The sequence below is a fragment of the Vulpes lagopus genome, chromosome 10 (genome assembly GCF_018345385.1).
Source record: "Vulpes lagopus strain Blue_001 chromosome 10, ASM1834538v1, whole genome shotgun sequence".
NCBI lineage: Eukaryota > Metazoa > Chordata > Mammalia > Carnivora > Canidae > Vulpes > Vulpes lagopus.
Genome location: NC_054833.1, coordinates 80866680 through 80892342, shown reverse-complemented (window position 1 = coordinate 80892342; position 25663 = coordinate 80866680). Strand labels below are relative to the sequence as shown.

The 25663-nt window shown below is 42.8% G+C and overlaps 1 protein-coding gene across 2 annotated transcripts; it reads left to right on the top strand.

Moving 5' to 3' along the window:
* Window positions 1–1181: 1181 nt before the first annotated feature.
* TTC4 (tetratricopeptide repeat domain 4) lies at window positions 1182–25663 on the top strand. 2 transcript variants are annotated; one of them, XM_041772514.1, is made up of 10 exons: window positions 1182–1338; window positions 2232–2349; window positions 3125–3286; window positions 6903–6980; window positions 8492–8616; window positions 17781–17867; window positions 19794–20011; window positions 20847–20928; window positions 22281–22363; window positions 24473–25663. In XM_041772514.1, the coding sequence occupies exons 1-10, from the start codon at window positions 1228–1230 to the stop codon at window positions 24573–24575; spliced, it is 1167 nt and encodes a 388-aa protein (XP_041628448.1). In that variant the 5' UTR covers window positions 1182–1227; the 3' UTR covers window positions 24576–25663. The 2 variants fall into 2 exon arrangements, with proteins under 2 accessions (XP_041628448.1, XP_041628449.1); XM_041772515.1 differs by having other exon boundaries at window positions 1202–1338; window positions 3130–3286.

Sequence of the window (25663 nt, the reverse complement as noted above, 5' to 3'; positions counted from 1 at the left end):
CCCTGAGGAAGACCCAAGTCCTCAGAATCACTACCCATCATCCCTCCCACCTCACCTACTCGTCACCCTCTTTCTCATTCTGCTCCAGCACCCCCACCATCTGGAGATCCCCTCCCTGGGGCTGAGCACTGCCAGCCCCCTCCATAGAGAATGCTCTTCCCAGACAGGCTCTGGCCACCGTGGGACCCCTCCTCTGCTTGAATGCATGTACACCCAGCTAACACCCCACACCCATAGAGACACCTGGGTGGCTCAGTTAGTTGGGCCTCCAGCTGCTTTTTAAAAAATTTTTAAATGATTTTATTCATGAGAGGCACAGACACAGGCAGAGAGAGAAGCAGGCTCCCTGCAAGGAGCCCAGCGTGGGACTCGATCCCAGGACCCCAGGATCACACCCGGGGCTGAAGGCAGACGCTCAGCCGCCGAGCCGCCGGGGCTGCCCTGGGCCTCCAACCCTAGATTTCAGTTCAGGTCATGACCTCAGGGTCCTGAGATGAGCCCCCATCTGGCTCCCTGCTTAGGGTGGAGTCTGTCTCTCCCTCTGCCTTTGTCACTCCCCCTGCATATACCCGCGCTCTCTCTTAAAATAAAAAAGTCTTTAAAAAAATAACTTCCGGGATCCCTGGGTGGCGCAGCGGTTTAGCGCCTGCCTTTGGCCCAGGGCGCGATCCTGGAGACCCGGGATCGAATCCCACGTCGGGCTGCCGGTGCATGGAGCCTGCTTCTCCCTCTGCCTGTGTCTCTGTCTCTGTCTCTCTCTCTCTCTCTCTGTGACTATCATAAATAAATAAAAATTAAAAAAAAAATAACTTCCCCGATAGCTCCTGCTAGCACCTGCCAACCTCTGACGTCTCGTTTCCTGCGTCTCCCCACTGTCTCAGCAGCTCCTGGAGAGCAGGGGTTTGATCTGCTTGGCCCAGAACAGTCTACCCAGCGACCACCATAGCCCTGGACGCGCCAGCAGCTTAGGAAACACGTGCTGGCTGAGCACACGAGGGAACCACGTCAAACCGCAACGCTTCGGGGGCGCCGAGTTCCTCCTCCACCCACCCCAACGCACTCGGGGGCGGGCTGCGGCGGCGCAGGGGAGGGGCGGAGCCGGCTGGCGGGCCCGGCGGGGCGGAACCCGAGGCGCGCGGGCTGGCGCGGCCCGGAGGACTGACGGAAGGGCCCCCGCGCTGCCCGCCGGAAGTGGCCGGGACGCGGCGGGAGCGCCGAGCAGCCGCCATGGAGCGGCCGGAGCCGGGCGCCGCGGGCGAGGATGCCATGGACTCGTTCCTGGAAAAGTTCCAGAGCCAGCCGTACCGTGGCGGCTTCCGCGAGGACCAGTGGGAGGAGGTGGGCGGCCCGGGGACGCACGCGAGTGTCGGGGCGTCGTCCGGACCCCGGGGCTGGCGAGCAGGCGCCTCCCGGACCGCCGGCCGCCCGCACCCCCGAGCCCCTGCACCCCCGAGCCCCTGCACCCCAGGCCCCCCGCACCCCCGAGCCCCTGCACCCCCGGCTCCGCGTACCGCAGGTCCCCCGCATCCCCGAGCCCCTGCACCCCTAGGCCCCCCCGTGCCCCCGAGCCCCTGCACCACGGACCCCCCTGCACCCCTAGGCCTCCCGCACCCCCGAGCACGTGCACCCCTAGGCCTGGACCGTCCGGCCCCCTGCACCCCCCAGCCCCCGCACCCCAGGCCCCCCGCACCCTCGCCCCCTCCCCTCCCGCCCCTCCCGCCCCTCAGGCCCCGCCAGCGGTTGGGTGGTCTCCACTTGGTGGGAGCCTTAGAAAATCGGCCTCGGGGTCTGGAGGGCGGTCTTCAGCCAGCACATCTAGGGGTCCGGGTTTTAGGCAGACGTGGGACTCCTCCACTTAGTTACTTAACTTTTCTGAGCCCGCCCCCTCATGTGTACGATTTCCCTGTAACTTTAGCTACAGCCTTGTAGGATTGCGGGGAAGATGAAGGGATAAGGGGTAGGGTGGGTGTAAGGTGCAGGGAACACAGGAGCGCCTAATTAATGGTGGTTGCCACCGCCCTTGAAAGAATGTGAGAACCGAAAGGATTTCGTTAGCGATCCTTACCCTGCGCTCCCATCTTACACTGGGGAAACTGAGGCCTGGGTGGGGGAGCGAGGTAGATAATCATGGTCTGCAAATCATGATGAGTAAGAGCATTTTGATACAGACATGGGGAAGTGGGTCTCCTCTGTGGAAAATCGTATTCTTAAAGTTCATTCTTCACCTCCAGGAATTTGAAAAGGTCCCCCTGTTTATGAAGAAAGCGCCATCTGAAATTGATCCCAATGAGAACCCTGACTTGGCTTGCCTCCAGTCAATGATTTTCGATGAAGAGCGGTCTCCAGAAGGTATCTTACAGGAGTCTAGTATTTGTTTTGTGTCTCCATTGAATTGAGGGAAAGAGCGAGTCTGAAAGTTTCTGATAACAAGAAATAGTTACCCTGGGCTAGCTTGTCACTATTCCACATATACCTTCTCCCCCCAATACCTACTAGATGCTAGGCTTTGGGGGTAAGGAGATGAATAAGATTGTCCTCAAAGGTCTCACGCTCCAGTGGATAGCCAGATTGTCCTGTGTGTGTGAGAAGTGCCACCACATAGCTGTGTGTACTAGGTGCTGTGGGAGCACTGAGGAGGGGGACGTAGGGAGTGGGCTCAGTGGATTGGAACCTTGGACTGATTCTTAACAATTTTATAGCCTCCAATAGGGTGAGGAGAGGGGAATCGGTATTCCAGGGATAAAACATAAAGCAAAAACAGAAGATAACTTCCCCCCATTTCTTCAGTAAATTAAAAAAAAATGTTCTTCCAGAGGTAGGATAAGTACACGCTTTTCCTTTATTCTTTTTCTTTTTTTTGGCAAGCATCTAATAATCTACTCTGTAAGATACTTGGAATTGATTGTAGCATTAACTACACATGACTTTGTTTCTTCATGTTGATACCCAGTTTTATAGGATTTATTTTTGAGCTTGCTTTATTGGTTTCTTCTATTTGGTTTATCATATCTAATATGTGATTTAGAATATTTTTAATACTAATATTTTTAATATTTTAATTTTCTTTTTAATTTTTGCCTTTACAAAAATAGGAAATAGTGATTATTTATTCTTTTCTTTGCAGAACAGGCCAAAACCTATAAGGATGAGGGCAATGACTACTTTAAAGAAAAAGAGTATAAAAAGGCGGTGATTTCATACACTGAAGGATTAAAGAAGAAATGCTCAGACCCTGATATGAATGCTGTCCTTTATACCAACCGGGCAGCAGCACAGTACTATCTAGGTAATTTATTCCATTATTTAGTGCTTTCTAAAGAACTAATGTATGGTAAAAGCCATTATAATGGCTAGTGCAGAGTTTGAGTGTCAGATGAAGAGCCTAACTTATCCAGAAAGTTAGTTATCCAATTACTCTAATTGAACTCTGATCTTCCAGGTAGACTTGGTGAAAAGGGAAAGCAGTTATATTGTATAATTCTTCTTATCTGAACCAAATGAGTGACATACCTTAATATGTGAGTTGGTATGACCTGGGACTTTTTTGTTTTAGCCTAAATGTTTCTCTCTCAATGTGTTTTTGTTTCTGGCCTTTTATCCTCTTCTTCAGGTTGCTAGAAGGATTCAAGCAATAGAGATATTTATGTAGGAGTAACTATCTTAAAGGGAGAATTTTTTTCAAAGAGTATTCTGTAGAACCCTTGAAGTGAAAGATATTCTTTGGACAAGTAAAATTGGAAAGTGCTGCTGCTTTGTTGGCAATCACAGTGCACATTAGTATGTTAAAGATGTTGAGATGACCTACAGCAAAGAACCTTACCCTATGATTCTTAAGTTTTGTAAACTCCCTTTTTAAGTAACACTTATTAACATGTAGGACTATTCTGCAGATGTGACTTTGGGAAACACTGATTACTGGGAGGCATTATTAATAGCTCATGACTAGTCCTGGTCATGTTAGACCCATGTTTATTATCACAGAGTTTAAAGAGACCTGGGGCCTCTGAGGGGCTGGTAGAGAATAAGCTTTGCTGGGATTCATCAACATTTAAGCAGAGTCTCTCTGTTACTGTAGTTTGCCCCAACTGTTGTCTCCTTTAGCATGTTCCATTATAATATTCTAAACAGTAAGAGTGGTCAACCCCCTCATTTTGCTTAGGCCCAGAGAAGGATCCTCTGATTAGTGCAAGAAGCTGGATGAGAAACGCATTTTTCTGACTTCTAGAGGAATACATTTTTTCATTCAGCAGACAAACTTTGAGTTCTTGTTCTGTGTTAGGCCCTGGCATGGCAGAGATGAGTAAGATCTGGCCTTTCCCTGAAGGAGTTGGATTCATTTCCTCATTCAATCAGTAAATATATATAAAGCATCTACTGTGTGCTAGGCCTTGCACTGTGAACAATAGCTACATAGTTCCTTTCTTTGGGGGAACTTAAAGATTGTTATGTGCAGGGCTAATAAGACCAGAAGAAGTACCTTGTAAGAAGAAAACTGTGTGTGATGCCAGAGGAGCAGAGGCATAATAATCACAGGCATTCATGGGGATCCCTGGGTGGCTCAGTAGTTTAGCCCCTGCCTTCAGCCCAGGGCGTGATCCCTGGGGGTCTGGGATCGAGTCCCACATTGGGCTCTCTCTTTTTCTCCCTCTGCCTGTGTCTCTGCCTCTCTTTCTCTCTGTCTCTCATGAATAAATAAATAAAATCTTAAAAAAAAAAAATCACAGCCATTCCTTAAATGAGATCTCACTGGTATAGTTTTCAGAGCACTTTCACGTTTGTTATCCCTCTTGACCTCATAGCAGCTATGTAAGGTAGGCAAGGTTAACAGCTTTATTCCCAGTCAGCAGAGTAAGATACCATAGTAAAGTACAGTAAATTAAGTAAACTGAACTCTGTAAGGGTACACAGTACTAGGATTAGTATGCAGAATCAGGTTGATTCAAAGTGCACTGAATGGAAGACACCTTTACCCACAGTTCCCCTGGTACTGTCAGTTCCTTAGTCCTGGGTACTTTAGGTTCTGCAGTACAACTTGGCAGCTTTGGGGCTTTCCCTCTGCTGGGTTAGAATTCTGTTTTCTTAGGGCTGTTAAGTCATTTAACCATTGTTCCTTTGTTTTCTAGCTTTAAAATGTGCTCTGTGTTCTTACTTTTCTTCTCTCTGGGTTTATAGCATTTTTGGGAGGAAGGGGGAGAGTAGTGGAGGTTGAGTTAAATCCTATGTTCAGTCTAGCACCCTTAACCAGAAGTCTTTAGATCTCTTTTATATATATTTTTTCCCCATCATTACTGTCATGCTGTTTTTCCAATTTTGTATTCAGTTCTTTTCACTTAATTTTATAATGTAATCAATTTCACCTGTCATTAAAAATATTTGGGTACTATTTTAATAGCTACATAAAGTTGCATCATTTGGACATAACCAGTGTTTACACAGTTGGTTTTACTGTTTTGCTAGTATTGAGTATACAGCTGCTTTTAGGTTTTTAAAAATAATGCAGTAATGAACACAGTTAGTGATAAAGTTTCCCCACTAATTCTGATTATTGTTAAGGTTGAAGCCAGATTTGGCAAACTATGGCTCACAGGCCACATCTGGATCCCTGGCCTCCTGTGAGCTAAAAATGTTTTTTATATTTTTAAAGGATTATAAAACAAGAATGTATAACAGACCATATGTGGACTGTAAAGCCTAAAATATTTACTGTGTGGCCTTTTACAGAAAAATTTTGCTGACCCTTGTGCTAGATTTTTAGAAGTGAAAATAATAGGTAAATACTAAGCTGTTAAGTAATATTTATAGTATAAACTAGATAGGGAAGTTCTACCACATGCCCTCCCAGTTTGGATAACAGTGTGTATGATTGCACACTTTTTAAAAAGTGCACTTACATATGTGTGTGTACATATGTCTGTATATTTAGATTGGTTTGTTTTATACAAATACATTGATATTTTACACACTGACATTATAAATACAGAACAAACAGTTAAAACAATGTAGCACAAGCACCCTGTCGTGCCTTTTATGTGCAGATCTATCTTATTCTTTTTAATGGCTGCATAATATTTAATAGCGTGGATTTACATAGTTTATTTAATCATTACTACATTGGGGATATTTAGGGTATCATCAAGTGTTTCACAATTCACAATTTAATGCTGCAGTTAACATGCTCTTACATTTATCCTTGCACATTTATCTAAGTATATATATTTTTAAGATTTTATTTATTTATTCATGAGAGACACAGAGAGAGGCAGAGACATAGGCAGAGGGAGAAGCAGGCTCCATGCAGGGAGCCCAATGTAGGATTCGATCGCGGGACTCCAGGATCACGCCCTGAGCCAAAGTTAGACACTCAACCGCTGAGCCACCCAGGCATCCCTGTCCAGTTTTTTTTAAGGATAAGTTCTTAGAAGAATATTGTTGGGTCAGTATACGCACAAGTGCATGCTAATTTGCTCTCTAATTTACCCTTAGGAGTGCCCTTTTTCCATGCTTTCACCCAGGTGGATATTACCTGTTTTTAATTTTTACCAGTTCCATGTTAATTTTTTTTTTTAAGAAAGAACTTTCTTTTCTTTAATATTTTATTTATTGGTTCATAGAGACACAGAGAGAGAGAGAGGCAGAGACTCAGGCAGAGGGAGAAGTAGGCTCCATGCAAACCGCTGCACCACAGGGGCTGCCCTCCATGTTAATTTTAATCTCTTCGGTCACTAGTGATGTTAAGCATCTTTTCATGAGCTTGCTACTACCCATTTATAGTTGTTCTGTGGGTTTCCAGTGTTATAGATATTCTATGACTCACTGTACAAGAATGTCTATATTTTTACAAATGAAATTTTGCAAATATTCTGATCTCAATTTTGTTTTCTCTTCTATATGGTGCCTATTAGGCAATTTTCGTTCTGCTCTCAATGATGTGAAAGCTGCCAGAAAGCTAAAACCCTGCCACCTCAAAGCAATAGTAAGAGGTAAGTATTGTAGAACTACAGTAGGATTGTCCTTATGGAAAAGTTGGCACTCACTGCACCAAAAGTTGATGCATTTTAAGCTTTGATATTAAGGTGCTAAGATACTAATGAAGTCACCTCATTTTTGCAATCTTAATATTAAGTTCCCAGTCCTTAGCAATAGCAACATGCCATTTTCAAAAGAATTTTCCAGAGAATAATATCCTTTATGGTTTAAGATTGTAGAGAAAAAGAAAAGAATTTGTAGAGAAATTGAAACTCCTCATTTTAAATGAGTAATAAAATTAATTAAAATAAAGCAGTTCCAAAGCCATATTCTAATTTTTTTTTCAAATTAGCTGTTTGAAAGGCGAGATCTTCAAATGTCATGTTAATTAAGAGATAAGTTATGGGACCTTTGCTGATAACTCTGATGCTGAGATGTTCCCAGATTATATTTTCTTTTGTGGTCTGACCTTTCTATGTAATAATACTGCTTGTATTACTTTTATATTTTACCGTTTCTTTGAGAAGCTCAGAGGTGCTTTGTAAACTTTAATTTATTCATGACATATTAATCTTCCTTATATTCCCATGGATTGACTGCTTTATCATAAGCCAAATGCTTTATCAAAGTTATGCATCTTTAGATATGCATAGTTAGTGGTTGGTATGCATAGATCCATCTCCTTCAGCTGTAGGGAAAGAAGGTACTATTCAAATATTGGCAAGTAAATTTAGTGTAGTCCTGTCAAATTGGCAAAAACTGGAGTCTATAAATCTTGAATTGTCAGTTTTACCTCAGCATGTGACCTTGGCAAGACACCCACTCTGAGTGTCAGTTTGTTCATCTCTGGAAGATGAAGTTGGATTCTGTTGACATCTAAGCCTTTACAGTTCTGATATTTGGAAATTCTGTGGAAAGTCTAAAGAGGCCAACTGGAGAAGAACAAACGTGAGAGGAGAGGTGGCTTAACCTAGAAGCTATTAGGAACAATTTTAGAAGAGACCTAATGTCTTTCGCCTTGCCACTTTTGATGAATGGCTAAGGTCAATTCTGCTCTCTATCTCTATTTAAAATACCATCTGAGATGGATTTTATTCTGATTTGCAGATGAGGAACCTGAAGCTTGGAGATGCTCAGTATTTTGTCTAATGTCTAGTTGCTAAACAACAGAGCCAGATTTCCAGCCCAGATCTGTCTGATTCCAGAGACTGTGCTCTTTGCCATTACATTGCACCCTTCCCTACTTTAAAAGCCCTTAATACCAGGGAGACTTAACAGGAGTTTTATGTTGAATGGGCCCTAGAGATCTTTCTGATCGAAGATAAAAAAAATATTCCTTGTCTGGGGAATGCAGTACAAAGGGCTTTAATCAACTATTTTCCCTTCAGAATGCTGGCTGGTAGGTAGCTGGTGGAGTTTGGTGGTGGTGGTGGTTGGCGGGGGCGGGGGTGGTGTTGGTTCCTGTTCAAGGACAGCTCTTTCCATGCATATTGTCCACCTTTTCTAAGGGTTCTGGGTTTTACAGGTGCCTTATGCCATCTGGAACTGAAAAACTTTGCTGAGGCTCTGAACTGGTGTGATGAAGGGCTGCAGATAGATGCCAGAGAGAAGAAGCTGCTGGAAATGAGGGCTAAAGCAGACAAGTTGAAGGTTGGTTGCAGAATCAGTAGCCAGTTGGTATTTGTTACTTAGCATTAATTATTATTTTTTTTTTTTAAAGATTTATTTATTTATTCATGAGAGACAGAAAGAGAGAGAGAGGGAGAGACATAGACAAAGCATGCACATAAGTAGGGGGAAGGGCAGGGGGAAAGGGAGAGAAGCAGACTCCCTGTTGAGCGGGGAGCCCAACTAGGGACTCGATCCCAGGATCACGACCTGAGCCAAAGGCAGCTGCCCAACCACTGAGCCACCCAGGTGTCCCTACTTAGCATTAGTTAATATTTCTAAGATTGTGTCTTTTGGGTCATTGTAAACTTTTTCTTCTTTAAAAACAAAACCCAAAACTATTCCCTACTTTTGGAACTCTGGAGGACACAAAGACGTAAATAAGTATTATAATGTGACAGAGGCAAGCAGGAATATATAGTATATATAAGTAGTAGTATCTAACTTGGGCCTGGATAAGGGAAGGGCAGTGATTGGGAATAGCAGATAAGGTTTGCTGAAAGAGGTGATGCTTGATATAATCTCTTGAAGACTGAGCAAGAGTTTACTTGACTGGAGGGTGGGGGGTGGGGAGTGGAGAACATTCCAGATAGGAAAAAGCATAACCATGAGCAAGTTCTTGATAATTCTGAAACTCAGTCCCCTCTTTGAAAATAGTTATCATATATGTTGTTATGTTACTATTAAATAACATAAAATAAATATAAAATAGTTAATATATGTTATGTTATAAAAACTCAGGTTTTTATGAGGATTAAATGAGAATGTCTGGTGTGTATTGTTAGCACATTTCTTGACTTATAAGGAGTTAATTTGTGGCTATTATGATTTGAATAAATAAGAAATGGCATAAAACTGCCATAATATAGTTTGTACACTATGTAAAGCTCTTGAAAAAGAGGAGGGCAATGGACAGTTAAACATTTAAACAGGTGTGCCTTGGTGGCTCAGTCAAGCATCTGACTCTTGATTTCGGCTCCGGTCATGATCTCAGAGTTCTGGGATCTAGCCCCGTGTCAGGCTCCCTGCTCAGCAGGGAGTCTGCTTCTCTCCCTCTACCCCTGCCCTTCCCCCTACTTGTGTGCATGCTCTCTCTCTCTTAAATAATCTTTGAAAAGAAAAAAAACATTTAAACTCTTAAGCTTCTATATAGTATTGTGTAACTCCCAGCTTCAAGACACCTGTAACTTGGTGATGAAATGTACATAATAGCAACAATGATGATAATATACCATCATTACCAAAAATAATGTCCAGTAGATAGCACTTACTGTGTATATCTTCCAGGTGCTATTTAAAGTTTTTTACTCACATGAATTCATTTAAACCATAAAACAGCCCTATAAGGTAGGAACTATTCTAATTCACCATTCAGTAGTGAGGTAGCTAAAGCACAGAGAGATCAGGAAGCTGCCTGAGTCACACAGCTGTGGTGAAGCTGGGCATCAGAAATCAGGCAGTCTGGCTCTAGAATCTATATGCTTAGTCCCTATGCAGTACCGCCTCACATGTCTAGAACTAGACTTCGAGACTTCAGGTCTCCTGATTCTTCATCTAGTTCTGTCTTCATTGCTTATACTATGGAAGGGGAAATTTTCAGTGCCAAGAGAGCCTTCAGCTCTCCCTGCAAAGGGGTAGGTTTTAGTCAGAAGTCATTCTGGTCATATCAAGTGGTTAAAAAGAAAAAGAAAAAAAAGAAAAGGTATCTGTTGGCTGACATGGCTCGGTAACAGAATTCTGAGGCTAGGTAACTGGGTTTGGGCCAGAATTTCTAAACAGAATGTGCATAAGAGAGAATGTGTAGAGTGCTACTGTGGAAGGACATAGCCAAGCTAATCCCCAGAAAAACCCTTAGTGGACCTAAATGAAAGCTTGCAGGTCCTGTGGCAAGGCACAGTTAAAGGGAGATTTCAGGGCCCAAAAGCCTGACATTGGGTGTGGGTGACATTGCTTGCTGAGCATTGGGATTATTCTATATCTGAGTATAAGTTGACTCTGGATTCCTACATGCTTGGCTTTTGTAAGTGATGGATCTCAAAACAGCCATCAAGGCAATGAATATTACCAGAAATAAATCATGGTTTTGTTAAATGGTAAAAGGGTCAGCTTATCGAGAAGATTTAGCAATTATAAATATGCATGTATCCAATAACAGAACTCCAAATGTAAGAAGCAAAAAAATGGAGGGAGACAAATCTACAAATAGGGATAGATGTCAACCTTCCTCTCTCAGTAATTGATAGAACAAGTAGATAAATCAGCAAGGAGAAGTGGCATCAGCAAAAATAGCCAAATAAAGATCTGCTAAAATTCTTTGCTTTTATAGAAAGTCTATGGAAAACTGGTGAAAATGATCAGAGTCAACTTTTTTTTTAGAGCTCTGAAATGATCCAAAGGCTTGTAGCAGGGTGGGGTCCCTGGGTGGCTCAGCAGTTTAGCACCTGCCTTCGGCCCAGGATGTGATCAAGTCCTGTGTCAGGCTCCTTGTATGGAGCCTGCTTCTCCTTCTGCCTAGGTCTCTGCCTCTCTCTCTGTGTCTCGAATGAATGAATGAATGAATGAATGAATGAATGAATAAAAATCTTTAAAAAACAAAGTCTTGTAGCAATCCGGAGAGTGTTTATTCAAGAAAAATTGCTGAATCTCTAAGTACAGCAAACTTCATGACATTTTAACTTCCCTATTCCCATCTCCTCCCTCCCTGGTTCCACAGTAGCTTTGAAAGACTCATGGTTAAAATGAGCAGCCCAGCAGCCACCAGAAGAAGCAGATAGGGTTAGAGCTTGCTCAAAGCCCCATTCCCAGAGAACTGTCATTATTTGACCGTCTTGGTGATCTGAAGACCATCCTCATGAGGCAGATTTTGTTTGGAAGCAGATGAATCTTGGAGCTATCCCAGTATGGAGAGCTTTTTGGGGGTGCTGGGAAGGAGGGATGTGTCAAAAAACAATTAGAAGCAATTATTTAAGATTGTAGCTGCCTAACATAGTGGATAATAGGATAAATAGTAGGCTTACCAGAATATTTATTTATTTATTTTAAAAAAGATTTTGTTTATTCATGAGAGACATAGAGAGAGGCAGAGACGTAGGCAGAGGGAGAAGCAGGCTCCTTACAGGGAGCTCGATGTGGGACTTGATCCCTGGACCTCAGGATTACTCCCTGAGCCAAAGGCAGACACTCAACCGCTGAGCCACCCAGTTTACCAGAATATTTATAAGGAAAAGCTGGGGATTGAGATTCTGCAGGGGCTTTAAAAAGCTCCAACATACTCCTGGAGATCTACAATGTCACATGTGTGTCCAGAGCTATGCATGTGCTTAGGAAGGATCTAAGAAGGCCCTAAGCTCTTACCTCTGTCTGACTTGGAGGTTCTGTGAAAGCAGTAAGTGAAGGCTGAGGCTGAACTGTAAACTGTGGGTGAGTGTTGAAAGTGTGCCACAGGGGGATCCCTGGGTGGCGCAGCGGTTTGGCGCCTGCCTTTGGCCCAGGGCGCGATCCTGGAGACCCGGGATCGAATCCCACATCAGGCTCCCGGTGCATGGAGCCTGCTTCTCCCTCTGCCTGTGTCTCTGCCTGTTTCTCTCTCTCTGTATGACTATCATAAATAAATAAAAATTAAAAAAAAAAATTAAAAAAAAAAAAAAAAGAAAGTGTGCCACAATCTGCATGTGCCCTTCAGCAAAAGAGTGGGAGACTTTTTGGCTTTAGGCATTAAGGGAAATCTGTCCAATCATTAGCTGATCACTAAACTAACTAAGGACTTTAGTGGTCACATAAAACCAAATACAGGCTTTTTTTTTTTTTTTTTAAGATTTTATTTATTTATTCATGAGAGAGAGGCAGAGACATTGGCAGAGGGAGAAGCAGGCTCCCCATGGGGAGCCTGACGCAGAACTCAATCCCAGGACCCCAGGATAACTACCTGAGTCAAAGGCATATGCTCAACTACTGAGCCACCCAGGTGTCCCTCAAATATAGGCTTTACAGAATTAGTTCAGAAAAGTAAACAATGACAGCAATATCAAATACTGCAGAGGAAAGAGAGAGAGAATCCAGTTTCCAGAGTTGTCACATAGTATTATTTTAAATGTCGGGTTTTCAATACAAAATTACAAGACGTGCAAAGAAATAAGAAAGTATGGCCCATAGACAGGAAAAAAATGAATAGAAAATGTCCCTGAGGAAGCCCAGATGTGAGATTTACAAGACAAAGTCTTTAAACCAGACTTTGAAATATGTTCTAGGAAGAAAGAAAGCAATGTCTGAAGAAGTAAAAAAAAAAAAAAGAAAAAATTTTATTTATATATATATATATATATATATATATGAACAAAAAGTCTTACCAAATAGAGACTATCAATAAATTATGAAAAAGAATCAAATAGAAATTCTGTAGTTGAAAAGTATAATAATTGAAGTGAAAAGTTCACATATGGGCCCAAGAGTAGAACTGTGAAGATAGGTCAAATGTGATTACCCAGTGTGAGGACCAGAAAGAAGAATAAACATTAAGAGAGGGGTGTCTGGGTGGCTCAGTTCAGTTTGGTGTCTCTTGATTTCGGCTCAGATAATGATCTCAGGTTTGTGGGATTGAGCCCTGTCTATACTCAGTGGAGATTCTGCTTGAGATTCTCTTCCTGTCCCTCTCTCTGCCCATCACCCCCTTTAAAGTTAAATAAATAAGTCTTTAAAAAAAAACATAAAGATCGACTGAGGGACCTATAGAGTGCCATCAATATATTGTCATAGACATGGGAGTCCCCAGGAGAAGAGAAAGAAAAAGAGACAAAGAATATAAGAGATAATAACTGAAAACTTCCCAGATTTGATTAAAAAAAAAATAGTAATTTACTCTTCCACGAAGTTTAACAAACTCCAAGTAGGATATACTTGAAGAAATCTACACCCAGACACATCATAAACAAACTGTTAAGTCAACATGAAAATATTAAAAGCATCAAGAGAGAAGAGACCTTTCACATATGAGATCCTCAATAAAAGTGACTCCTGAGAGGGTGCCTAGGTGGGTCAATTGGTTGAGCATCCAACCTTTGATTTTGCCTCAGCTCATGATCTCAGGGTTGTGAGATTGAGCCCCTTGTCAAAGGTTCCGTGCTGGGTGTGGAGCCTGCTTAAGAAATTCTCTTGCCCTCTCCCTCTGCCCTACCCCGCCCCCACACACACACACAAAAAAAGGTAACAGCTGATTTTTCATAAGAAGCCATAGAAGCCAAAGGGCCATGGGTTGACATTCAGAGTGCTGAAAGAAAGACTATCAACTAAGAATTATATACCTGGCAAACCTATCCTTCAAAATTGTAGAGGAAAAGTACAACTCTTTAGTTGCAAATGATATGATCTTGTATATAGAAAATCCTAAGGAATCCACTAAAAATGCTATTAGAACTAATACAGATCAGTAAGCTGGTAGGATACAGTAATATACAAAACCCAATTCTATAGACTTGGAGAATGTTCCAAATATGAAAACAATTCTATTTACAATAGCATTAAAAAGAATAAAATACTTAGACATAAATTTAGCAGAAGTAGCAGAAAACTTATCTGAAAATACATTGTTTAAAGAAATTCAATCTAAAAAAAAATGGGAAGACATCCACTGATCAGATGTTAATATTGTAAAGGTGACAGTGCTCCCCAAATTAATGTACAGATTCCACTCCGTCTGCAACAAATTTCCAATTGGCTGCTTTGCAGAATATTGACCAACTGATTCTAATATTCATATGTAAATTCAAGGGACCCAGAATAGCCAAAACCATAAGAAAATTTTTTTTTTTAGGATTTTATTCATTCATGAGACATACAGAGATAGGCAGAGGGAGAAGCAGGCTTGAGACTCGATCCCAGGACTCTGGGATCATGCCTTGGGCTGAAGGCAGATAGATGCTCAACCGCTGAGCTACCCAAGGGTCCCCTAAAAAATTAAAGTTAGAGGACTTATACTTCCTAATTTCAAATCTTACTACAGAGCTATAGTAATCAAGACATTATGGTACTGGCAGAAGGGGATAGATTTATAGATCAGTGTAATAGAATTGAGAGCTAGAAAATAAATCCTCACATCTATAGACAATTGATTCCCAACAAGGGTACCCAGACCATTCATGGGGGGAGGGAGTAGTGTTTTGCATATCCACATGACAAGCATGAATATGGACCCCAACCTCATACTATATACAAAATGAATCACAGACCTAAATGGAGGAGGTGATGGTTTTAGGTGATTTTTTTTTTTTTTTTAAGATAGAGGCACAGTACAGTGAATATATGAAATGCCAATGAATTGTGTACTTTAAAATGGTTAATATGTCATGTGAATTTTACCTCAAAAAATTAAAAATATGTATAAGCCATAAAAAACAGGATTATTGGTAAAGATAAATTTTGTTTCATAACTATTGTTATAGGACTTAGTCAAAACTAAAAAACATTGTTAGAAGTAAAAGGCAAGCCATGGAATTGGAGAAAATATTTGTAATGCATCTATATCCAGAATACATAAAGAAATATATTCACTCTGAAAAAATGTTAAATATGGCAAAAGAAACAAACAGGCAGGGTGCCTGAGTGGCTCGTGGCTCAGTCGATTTAAACATCCGACTCTTGTTGGGGATCCCTGGATGGCTCAGTGGTTTAGTGCCTGCCTTCAGCCCAGGGCGTGGTCCTGGAGTCCCAGGATCAAGTCCTGTGTCGGGCTCCCTGCATGGTGCCTGCTTTTCCCTCTGCCTGTGTCTCAGCCTCTCTCTCTCTGTGTCTCTCATGAATGAATAAATAAAATCTTAAAAAAAAAAAAAAACAAACAAAAAACATCCGACTCTTGTTTCTGGCTCAGGTCATGATATCAGTGTCTGGGATCGAGGCCTGCAATGGGCTCTGTGCTCAGTGTGGAGTCTGCTGGAGGATTCTCTCACTCCCTCTTCTCTTCCCCCTGCTTGTTTACTCTCTCTCACTCTCTCTCTCTCTCTGAAAGAAATAAATGTTAAAAATGACAGGCACTTCTGAAAAGAAGATTTACAATAAGCATGTGAAAATATGCACAGTATCAGTCATTGGGGAAAAGCAAATTAAACCTCAGTGGGATTCCAGTTCACAAGACAGACAATACCAAGTGTTGGTGAAGAGGTAGAGTACCTGAAGCTCTGATCCACTGCCAGTGGGATATAAAATGGTACAACTACTTTGGAAATCAGTTTTGCATTTTCATACACCTATCCTGAGACCCAGCAGTTGCACTCTGAGGTGTTTACCTAAGAAAAATGAAAACACGCTCATAAAAAGACTTGTCTAAGAATGGTCACAGCCTGTTTTATTCATAGTAATCCAGAAACCACTCTTGTGTCCAGCAACAGGAAGGAGAGAAGCAAAATGTGATACTCATACAATGGAATATTACTTGGTAATGTTGTTAATGGGATGGGAGGAAGACTGACGGCAAAGGGGCATGAGGAAACTTTCTAGGGGATAGCAATGTCTGTCTTATTGAGGTGTTGGGTACTCAAGGTATATCTTTGTATAAACTCATTGAACTATACACTTAAAATCTGTAAATTATTACCTCAACAAAGTTGACTTATTATTATTATTATTTTTTTTAATTAAAAGGCAGCAAACTCCACAGTTCAGGGCTCCTCTGACCTGGTGGTCATTTTACTTTATGTAGCTGGCAAGACTCCATACGAGACTTCATAAGCCACATCACTCACATGTATCCTGTAAATCAGAGTAAAAACATGGGACAGAGTCTGCATCATCCTTGATCATTTTCTTTTTCTTTTTTTTTTTTTTTTTAAAGATTTTATTTATTTATTCATGAGAGGTACACAGAAAGAGAGAGATTGGGACAGAGACAGGCAGAGGGAGAAGCAGGCTCCATGCAGGGAGCCTGATGTGGGACTTGATCCTGGGACTCCAGGATCACGCCCTGGGCTGAAGGTGGCGCTAAACCGCTGAGCCACCAGGCAGGGCTGCCCCCTTGATCATTTTCTAATATGGACCAGACAGTGGTTGGAGGTAGCTCAACTGTGAAAGCAGAATTGGACATAGTTTTTAGTGGTATCTGTGGGGTGGAGGACTCTGGATGGTACACTCAGACTTCCTAACAGTAGAAAGGAGCTTTGCAGCTCTGATGGCAGACTAGATTGGAGAAGGAATGGACAAGAGTTATCAGCCTTTTTCTCCCTGAAAGGGTAGACTATGTTCACAAGAAAAAAAAAAAAAGATCTGTGTTAACTTGTTGTGGGGCTTTTGTGGAGAGGATGAGGGATGGTTGGTACTCTATTTTAGATCAGGTCAGCAAACTGACCCCAGGCAGAATCCAGCCTGTGGCCTGTTTTTCTGCATTCTGTGAACTAGAGATGTCTTTCACATTTTTGAAGAGTTAAAAACAACTAACAAAAGTAGATAATATGCGACAGAGAGCATAAGTGGTCTGCAAAGCCTAAAATATTAATATCTGGCCCTTTACAGAAAAATTTGCTGACTTCTGTTAATCTACGATCCTGAGGAGAAAAGCAGAATCAGCTGGTTTGGGGTAGATTTGCAGGAAAAGAAAATCTAAATTATACTTCTGTCAGATTAAGTAGACTCATGATTTTCTCTCATGGATTATAATTAGGCAAAGGGCAAAGCCTCTGATGAGTTCTTGTCCTGGGTTTTTCCAATGTTTCCTATATTCCAGCCATCCCAGAGAAGTTGAAATACCCCATAGACCCTGATGTCAGTCTCTCTACCGAGAATGCTCTTTCTCCATCATCTGGGAGGATGTTTTGTGTCCATCTAAACCCACCTCCTTGGTGGGGAAGAAGACATCACTCTGTGTTTCACAAGCACTGGATTCACATTGCCTGGGTAATGCCTAACCGACATTTCCCTTGTTGTCCCCTCTCAGTAGACTGTGAGCTCCGTGGGTATGGGAACTGCAGATTTTAAAATTTCTGCTGCCACCTGTCCTGGCACCAGACATGTGCTTTTAAAATATTAATTGAATTGAATCAGGCCACTGATACTGCTTGACACAGGAGCCTGGGTTAGACAGATACTGGAGATAGTAAGAAGCAGGCTGGAGTGACAGAAGAGGAAGCAAGCTCCCTAGAGCTGATGGATCTGGATTTAATTTTTAGAGAACTGAGCAGAGGGATATCAGGAAAGCAAAGCTGAAAGAAAAGAAGGAGCAGAATGAAAACGAGGCTCTACTCCAGGCCATCAAGGTGAGTTCTCAAACCTCAGACCCATATGGTCTTGTTAAATCCACTAATCCTCAGGCTTGTTGGGATCCTTTACCTGAATGAATTTGTTCATTTTCTCTCTGCTTCGGTGAAGCAGTATGCTGAAGGGGCTCTGGAGTCAGAGCCCCTGGGTTCAGTCCATTTTCCTGCTTGTGTACATATGTTGATCTCAGGTAAGCTACACTGAACAGTTGCTGTGGGTTAATCATTATTTAATCTTTGCAGTGGCCTTCTGAGGTAGATCTTCTAGTGTCCTGATTTGCTAGATGGTGATATGGTCTTGGGGAGGTGAAGAAACCTCACACAGCTAATGTGTATCAGAGCCAGCCAGGTCCTTGCTGTTAGCGACTGTATCCTGAGAAAGTCTGAATTTTAGGATGTTGCTTCTTTAACCCTAACAACAAATTCAACCCTGTCCTTTCTTCTCTGCATTTTAAATGGATGTATTGTGACCCAAATCTTGTTTTTACCTGGATACCCAGCAAGTCATCTGTGGAGCTTTGGCTTGCTTGGTCTTCACAAAGGAGAGGACACTTGCCTTGTGATTGTGGACTAGGCTCTTGGTGTCATTCTTTGTTGAGTTAAATGATACACCATTTAAATTACTTGTTGACTTTGAGAACTTTACTAACATGCATTCCACTAGTTCCTCCCATAGCAAGCAATCTGTTAACACCTGTTAACAGATTAAACAGGTTGGAATACTCCAGATTCTCTAGCTAATCCTCATTCACAGTGAGGGATTTGGTCATTTTCTAAAATGTAGAATATTGGAATGCCCAGACATTTACATACAGACTTGATTTTGGCTCTCTCTTTAGTCTGACCCTGCATCTCAGGCTTCAGTGTATGTACAAATTACTCTAACAGTCATATACACAGAACTGTATTTTACCAACAGTTTAAAGCAGGGGTCAGGAGACTGCAACCAGTGGATTACAGCTCTGCCTCTTTGTTTATGTGTTACTTGTGGTTATTTTCACACTGTAGTGGCAGTTGAATAGTTAATTTCAACAGAGACCATTTGGCTCACAAAGCCTAAAATATTTCTATCTGACCCTTTAAGGAAAAGTTTGCCAACCCTATTTAGGAGATATCAAAAGTAAATTTGGGGTGCCTGGGTGACTCAGTCTGCCTTCCGGCTCAGGTCATGATCTCAGGGTCCTGCGGATCGAGTCTCGGATCAGGCTTTCTGCTCAGCGTGACGTCTGTTTCTCCCTCTGCCCTTCTCTCCTGCTTGTGATCTCTCTCAAATAAATAAAGTCTTAAAAAAAAAAGTAATTTTGATTGCAAAATCTATTTTGCGATAATTTTGATTGCTAGCCTTCACACACATATATAAAGGGGCAGCTCTTCTATTCAGACCTTTGATTTATCTTTATTTCCATGAGATAGTCAAGATAGGTCAATGTGCATTATTTTTAGTATTTCATGACCTAGCTAAACCAGCACACAAAATATATATATTCTTTTCTGTGCCTTTGCATATATTGTTCCTTGGGGATGGACTGCCCTTCCACCACCCCTGCCAATTTCTCTGCCTTTCATAATCATTGCTTAGGGCCCAGCATTCTGCAGTCATCTTCAGCCCCCAATTAATTGAATTAATTATCAATGGCTTGCACTTCTGTAGCTCCACTTCTTACCTCGTGTTGTACTTACTCCCATAGCTCTTTTCCCACTAGACCATGAGCCGAGTCTTGAGGGCAGGAACCATGTCTAGCTTGTCTCTGTTGACACAGGGTCCAGCATGTGATAGATGCCTGCTGAAGATGAGTTATCCCTGCTGTGCTAGGCCTCAGGGGTAATGAAGAGGAATTGTATAGAGCTGGCCCTTGGGGGACTCACAGGTTGGTGGTTTCCTTGCTGTTGAAGGTCTGTGTGTGTGTATTTCTGTTTTTAATCCAGGCTAGGAACATCAGGCTAGTCTCTGAAGCTGTCGGTCAGGATGAAGATTCAGACTCAGAAGGTCTAGGTGAGATTTTCCTGGATGGGCTCAGCTCAGACAACCCCTATGGAGCCAGGCTGAGTGTAGATGAGCAGGGCAGGCTAAGCTGGCCTGTGCTCTTTCTGTACCCGGAACATGCCCAATCGGATTTCATCTCTGCTTTTCACGAGGACTCCAGGTACTTATTTGCCCAAGAGCCCCCCTGTTCTTGCTGGCATGCTCTTTCCTTGCTATCTTGGCAGGAGGAACAAGTGGATGTTTGATTGAGGAGGGAGGGAAATAGAGGGTTAATGGTCTGGTTTGGCATAATCTCTATCCTGGAGCTGATTTCTCCCTTCACTAACTATATAACTAGCTTTGCAGTGACAGATACAAGTCCCATCATCATCCTGACTAGGTTAGTAAGTAGAGCACCACAATATTGTTTGTCCAGCACTGATACATGTCTGTGGTAAGATATGAAGTCATTCTAGGTAGTATATGCAGAGTAATTGTGTATTTATTAGAAAAGATATAACTAGCAATTTTATTTTTTTCCATGATTTTTTTTAAAGATTTTATTTATTTATTCATGAGAATACACAGAGAGGAGGGAGAGAGAGGCAGAGGGAGAAGCAGGCTCCATGCAGGGAGCCTGACGTGGGACTCGATCTAGGGTCTCCAGGATCACTCCCTGAGCTGTAGGCGGCACCTAACCGCTGAGCCACCGGGGCTGCCCTAACTAGCAATATTAATTTGTGATCGCATAGGGCTAATGCTTTAAATGTGGCTGAATGTAAGGAATGTTGAGTCTGAGTCAGTTTAAAGAAAATTACTGTGTCATAACAGGACAAGTAATACATATACACATTTTGGCTTAAGCCAGAGGGTTTTGGCTCACAATGGCTTAGGCCTACATTTCATGTTTTATACATTTTTCTTTTATCTCTTTCTGGATGGGTGTCCAGGTACTGTGATGTAGGAAAATAGATCTTGAGTTATTGATACCCAGAAAGTACATGTTATATCCTTAGGTTTATTGATCATCTAATGGTGATGTTTGGTGAAACGCCCTCTTGGGACTTAGAGCGAAAATACTGCCCTGACAATTTAGAGGTAAGAGATGTTTTACCTTGTTCCTAGTTGGGATTTTTAAAAATTTTTTTAAATTAAAATTTTTTTTAAAATTTCATTATTATTATTTTTTGCTGGGAAGTTGGGTGGGGGGTAAGTTTTTATTGCCTTTTAAAAAATTTTGTCAAACTATATAGAACATAAAATTTACTGTTTGAATCATTTTTAAGTGCCTGCTTCCCTAGCATTAAGTACATCCACATGGTTGTGCAACCATCCCCACCATCTGTCTCCACTTCATCATCCCAGACTGAAACTCTGCACCCCTGAAACAGTAACCCTGTATCCTCCTCTCCCGCCAGGCCCTGGCAACCACCATTCTACCTCTTCTATGAATGTGACTACTCTAGGAATCTTCTATAAGTGGAGCTGTATACCATTCGTCCTTTTGTGTCTGGCTTATTTCATTGAGTCTGATGTCTTCAAGGTTCATCCATATTGTAACTTGTGTCAGAAATTTCTTTCCTTTTTAAGGCTAATATTCCATTGTTAGGACCTTTGTTTTCCTTTTCTAAATCACAGCTCATAGAACAAAGATTTTGTCTTCTAATATCCATTTGAGAGTAAGAGGCCAATTGATGTCCCATTGCCCCTGAATACTAACTACAGTGTCGGTTTCCTACAAACAAGGATATTTTCCTTTATAATTGCAACCAGCTATCAAAATTAGGATATTAGCTTTGATACACTAGTACCATCTAATTCTCAGACACCCCCTTATCAACTGTCCCCACACAAGGACACCCTTCTTACCACATGGGCTCTGACACCTCATCTGTCCTACAAAGTAGCCCTTATCACTTGGCTTAGGCTGGCGGGCTCCCAGCAAGGCTGCTCTCCACTGGTTGGGTTCTGACACCCCTCACTCCCTGCCAGCCCTCCTGTACAGACATCTTCCTTACACTGCAGGGGCTTTGACACCCATGTAGGGCCATCCTCTGTGGACATCCTTCTCATCCTCCTCGGCCTCTTCCTCTCCTTTGGGCCACCATGGCCACCATGGTTTTTTTTCCTACATCTAGGGGTCTGAATTGCTAGGGAAAGGCTAACAGGCCTTGAATGTTAGCTCCTCTGTTTGCTACCTGGGTGTCACTGGTGAGTTATTTCCCTTCTCTGAGCTTTGGTTCTATCTTTGGAAAATGGAGCTGATAATGCCTTTCTTACTGTTATGAGCGAGGACTGAGTGCTTTATAGTCCCCAGCTCTATAAAGGAGTCACTCAGCTAATAATAGTTGCCATCTCTTTAGCTTTTCCCTAGACTTGGCCTCACCATGCCTATTGCTGCTGGGGCCCTGTATTTGTGTCTCATTCCCACTCCTGTATTACTCTTGCAGGTCTATTTTGAGGATGAAGACGGGACAGAACTCTACCGGGTACCTCCCAAGAGCACCCTGCTACAGGTGCTCCAGCACCCCAGGTGAGCCACTTTCATGAGGCTGAGTAGACCAGGGAAGCTGCTCAGGCACCATCCCTGGGAAATAGCCAGCTTCTCACCCCACCACTGATGGATGGCCTTATACTCCCCTCCCTTCTGCCCTGGACACACAACTGTGAGATGGCAACCATGGGGCCTGGCCCAGGTCATTGGCCACATAGACTGCAGTATGACTGAGATCAGTGCACTGTTGCCAGGGTACCCTCAGACTGGGAGAAGTGAATGGAGCTGGTCTGAGCAGGGACAAGCTGCCTGGCTTTTATACCTGAGAACAGCAGGGTTGGTACTCCTCTTCCTCATTGTGCCTGGGTCCCCTGAAACTATTTTATGGAAAGAATACTGGTTTGTGAAGTCAGATGCCATCATTTACTGGCTGTGTGACTATAAGCACATACTGCCCCCCATCCCCGGGGAAGTATCCTCATCTTGAGGATGGGAATACTAATTCTTGCCTACGTTTTTCTCAGGTATTTGAGAGCCAGCAAGAGAGTCAAAATACTTTTGTTAACTGTAAAGGGCAGTCTTGTTGTAAGAGTGCATCTTTGCTAATAGCCATGCCAGTCAGTTGGATTTGGCTTTTGTCTCTTTGTTCAGCTTTGAGGTAGTCCTGGGCTGTAAGGGAATACCCTCGGTAGATTTGTAAGTTGACTCTTGGACTATCTTTCCGTAAGCTTTGAGCAAAGCAAATGTTCTTCCATTTAGGCTAAAGGAGCCCGATGGGCGTAGGGTGGTTGGGCAGGGTAGGAAAGAGGCTGGAGAGCTGGCATGAAGGCCTTGAATGCTCTGCTTGGGAGCATACTTTATCCTGATAGTGGTATATAGAGCCACAGAGGATGTGTAGGTAAAATTTACAGAGTAGTATACAGGTCTTACATATACTAGTTGATGGTGAAAGATTGCAGATGGGAATTGGTGATGTGGTGACTGATTTGGTAGGGGGTCCAGCTGGTCTTGATGCTTCTGCTTTGGCTTGGTAGGCAGGAGGTGAAGATTTCTTCAGATATGATTGATGATTTCTCTTAGTATTTTCTGGCATTAAACTCCCTTCTAGATTATAGGCACATTTTTAGCTACTCATTTTTTCCACTAGCAAATTATTACCAGTTCTTTAAAGGCCTAAGGTCCACTCTCTGCATCTCCAAAAAATGGGGGAGAAATCTAAACAGAAAGCAGATCTGTGAAGGAAAACCAATTTCATGCTTCTCAGAAAACGTAAATGCTGTTGGAAATGTTTACTTTTTACAAGACCAGTGCTCTAACCCCTGAGCTACAGAACCAAATGTTTACGTTTTAAATGACCGGCATAGGCAAGAGGCTACCCAGGACAGGTTTCTGGCAACTTCAGACCTTGAACTGGGTAGAGCAAAGATGTAGGCCCCTCTGTCTCCAGATCCAAGCACATTGGGTAATGCTAACCCTCAATCTGGGAGGCCAAGGCCTTGCCCCACTCCCCACCAGACCCCACTCTGCTTGCTCTATGCCCCAACAACAGCAAATGCAATCTGCCCCTCCTCACTTTAGTTCACTTTAGTTCTCCTGTGCCCCATCACTACCTCTATTCTAAATAAAGTCAAGATGGACATGACATTTTCCAGGAAGCTTTTCCTGATTCCCCTTTCCCATAGAGGGAAGCATGCCCTTTGGGCTAATGCTGTACCTCACAAATGCTTCTGCGATTGTTTTGCTGTCATTATTTATCTCCTTCCCCTCAGGACTTGAAAGTAGGGATGATGGTTTTTGTTTTCAGCACAGGTCCCAAGTTACCCTGGGCATGCACTGTTGAATGAATGAATGAATGCAAGCAAGCAAACAAGCAAGCAAGCAAGCAAGCGTGTTCTTATAGTTTGATTCTGTGTTTAGCCACAGGCATACATGATGCTAGAGGACTGGCCCAAATGTTCTGGCTAGGTCGTAAGAGGGAGAGGGTCATGCTAATTTCCCAGATATGTAAATAAACAAATAAATGTGCTAACCTTGCATTTTAATGTTGACTCACATCCAGAGGTTCACCTTGAATGTTGTTGCGAAGGTACATGGATGATTAAGACTGCAATTCAATTAACCCACTCTTTTCTGTTGTCTTCACTACAGGTACTTTGTAAAAGCCCTGACACCAGCATTTCTGGTCTGTGTAGGATCCTCTACTTTTTGTAGGAATTATCTCCAAGGGAGAAAGGTGCACCAGGTAAAGTGACCAAGCCAGGCTATGGGAGCCAGGCCTCCTGGATCACTTCCCTCACTCTCTTCTGCCTGGAATCCAGCGTACTTGAGTCAGCTGAGCCTTACACTTTATTTCTCCCACCCTGGGGACAGTCCTTCTATGCATCGTGGTGGGGGTCAGAGCTGCTGACTTCCCTGAACTACATTTCAGTCTCTCTGGTCATTGTTGCCAGTGCCCCAGCCGGTCTTGGTCTTCACTCTCCTTTGTTGATAAAAAAAAAAAAACTCCACACCTTGGTCATGACATCCTTGGACTCACTGTGAGCTGTGTTACCACCAGCCTCCATCCCTGAAGGGACCATGTTAGAGTACACAGCAGCTGACCTGAGGAAGTGTACTGGCCTATGGACGCTGACAAATGCCCTGGTTCTGGACCTTTGTGGTGGTAGAGGCCTCAGGGAAGCTACCCCTCAAACCACACATGTAATTTTAAGGCATTCAGGCTGAGGGACTCCAGCCTCCAGGTATCTCACAAGCAGAGAGGCTTACTTTATGGGGAGCTTGTAGACCCTTGGAGTGAGAAGAGGTCAAGAAATCTAACTCCGCTTTCTGCATCCATGAAGACCTACAAACCAGGTTCCTGCAGAATCCCTAAAAAGTTTACCAGTTTTCCTGATCTGTGCAGTAGGGTATACTGACAGACTTGGATGGTGGACTCTTGAGTTCCTCTCCAGTTTTCACATTTTAGGATTTTTGTGCCTTTTAAAAATCTGGCAGTTGAGTTGTTGTCTTCGTATATTTGTCTGCAGCTGGTTGCTCCCTCCTTCCTAGAGGCTAGTATACACCCTTACCTGTAGCCACATGACTGTTTGCAGTACCCAGTCCATTCCCCAGGGCAGGCAGAGGGATGTGGGTGGACATGTCCAGACAGAGGTTTGGAGGGCATTGGGTGGTAAGTTCATGTTCTTTTCCTTCTGCCATGAGAACATATTTCCCAGCTAGTGGCTGTTTCATCAGCCTGGGTGCCAGAATGGTAAGACACTTGGGGCAGGGCTGAGGGAGCTGCCCTGCAGCCATTGATTGTAACATGAATGAGAAATAAATGTTTGTTGTAGTCATAAA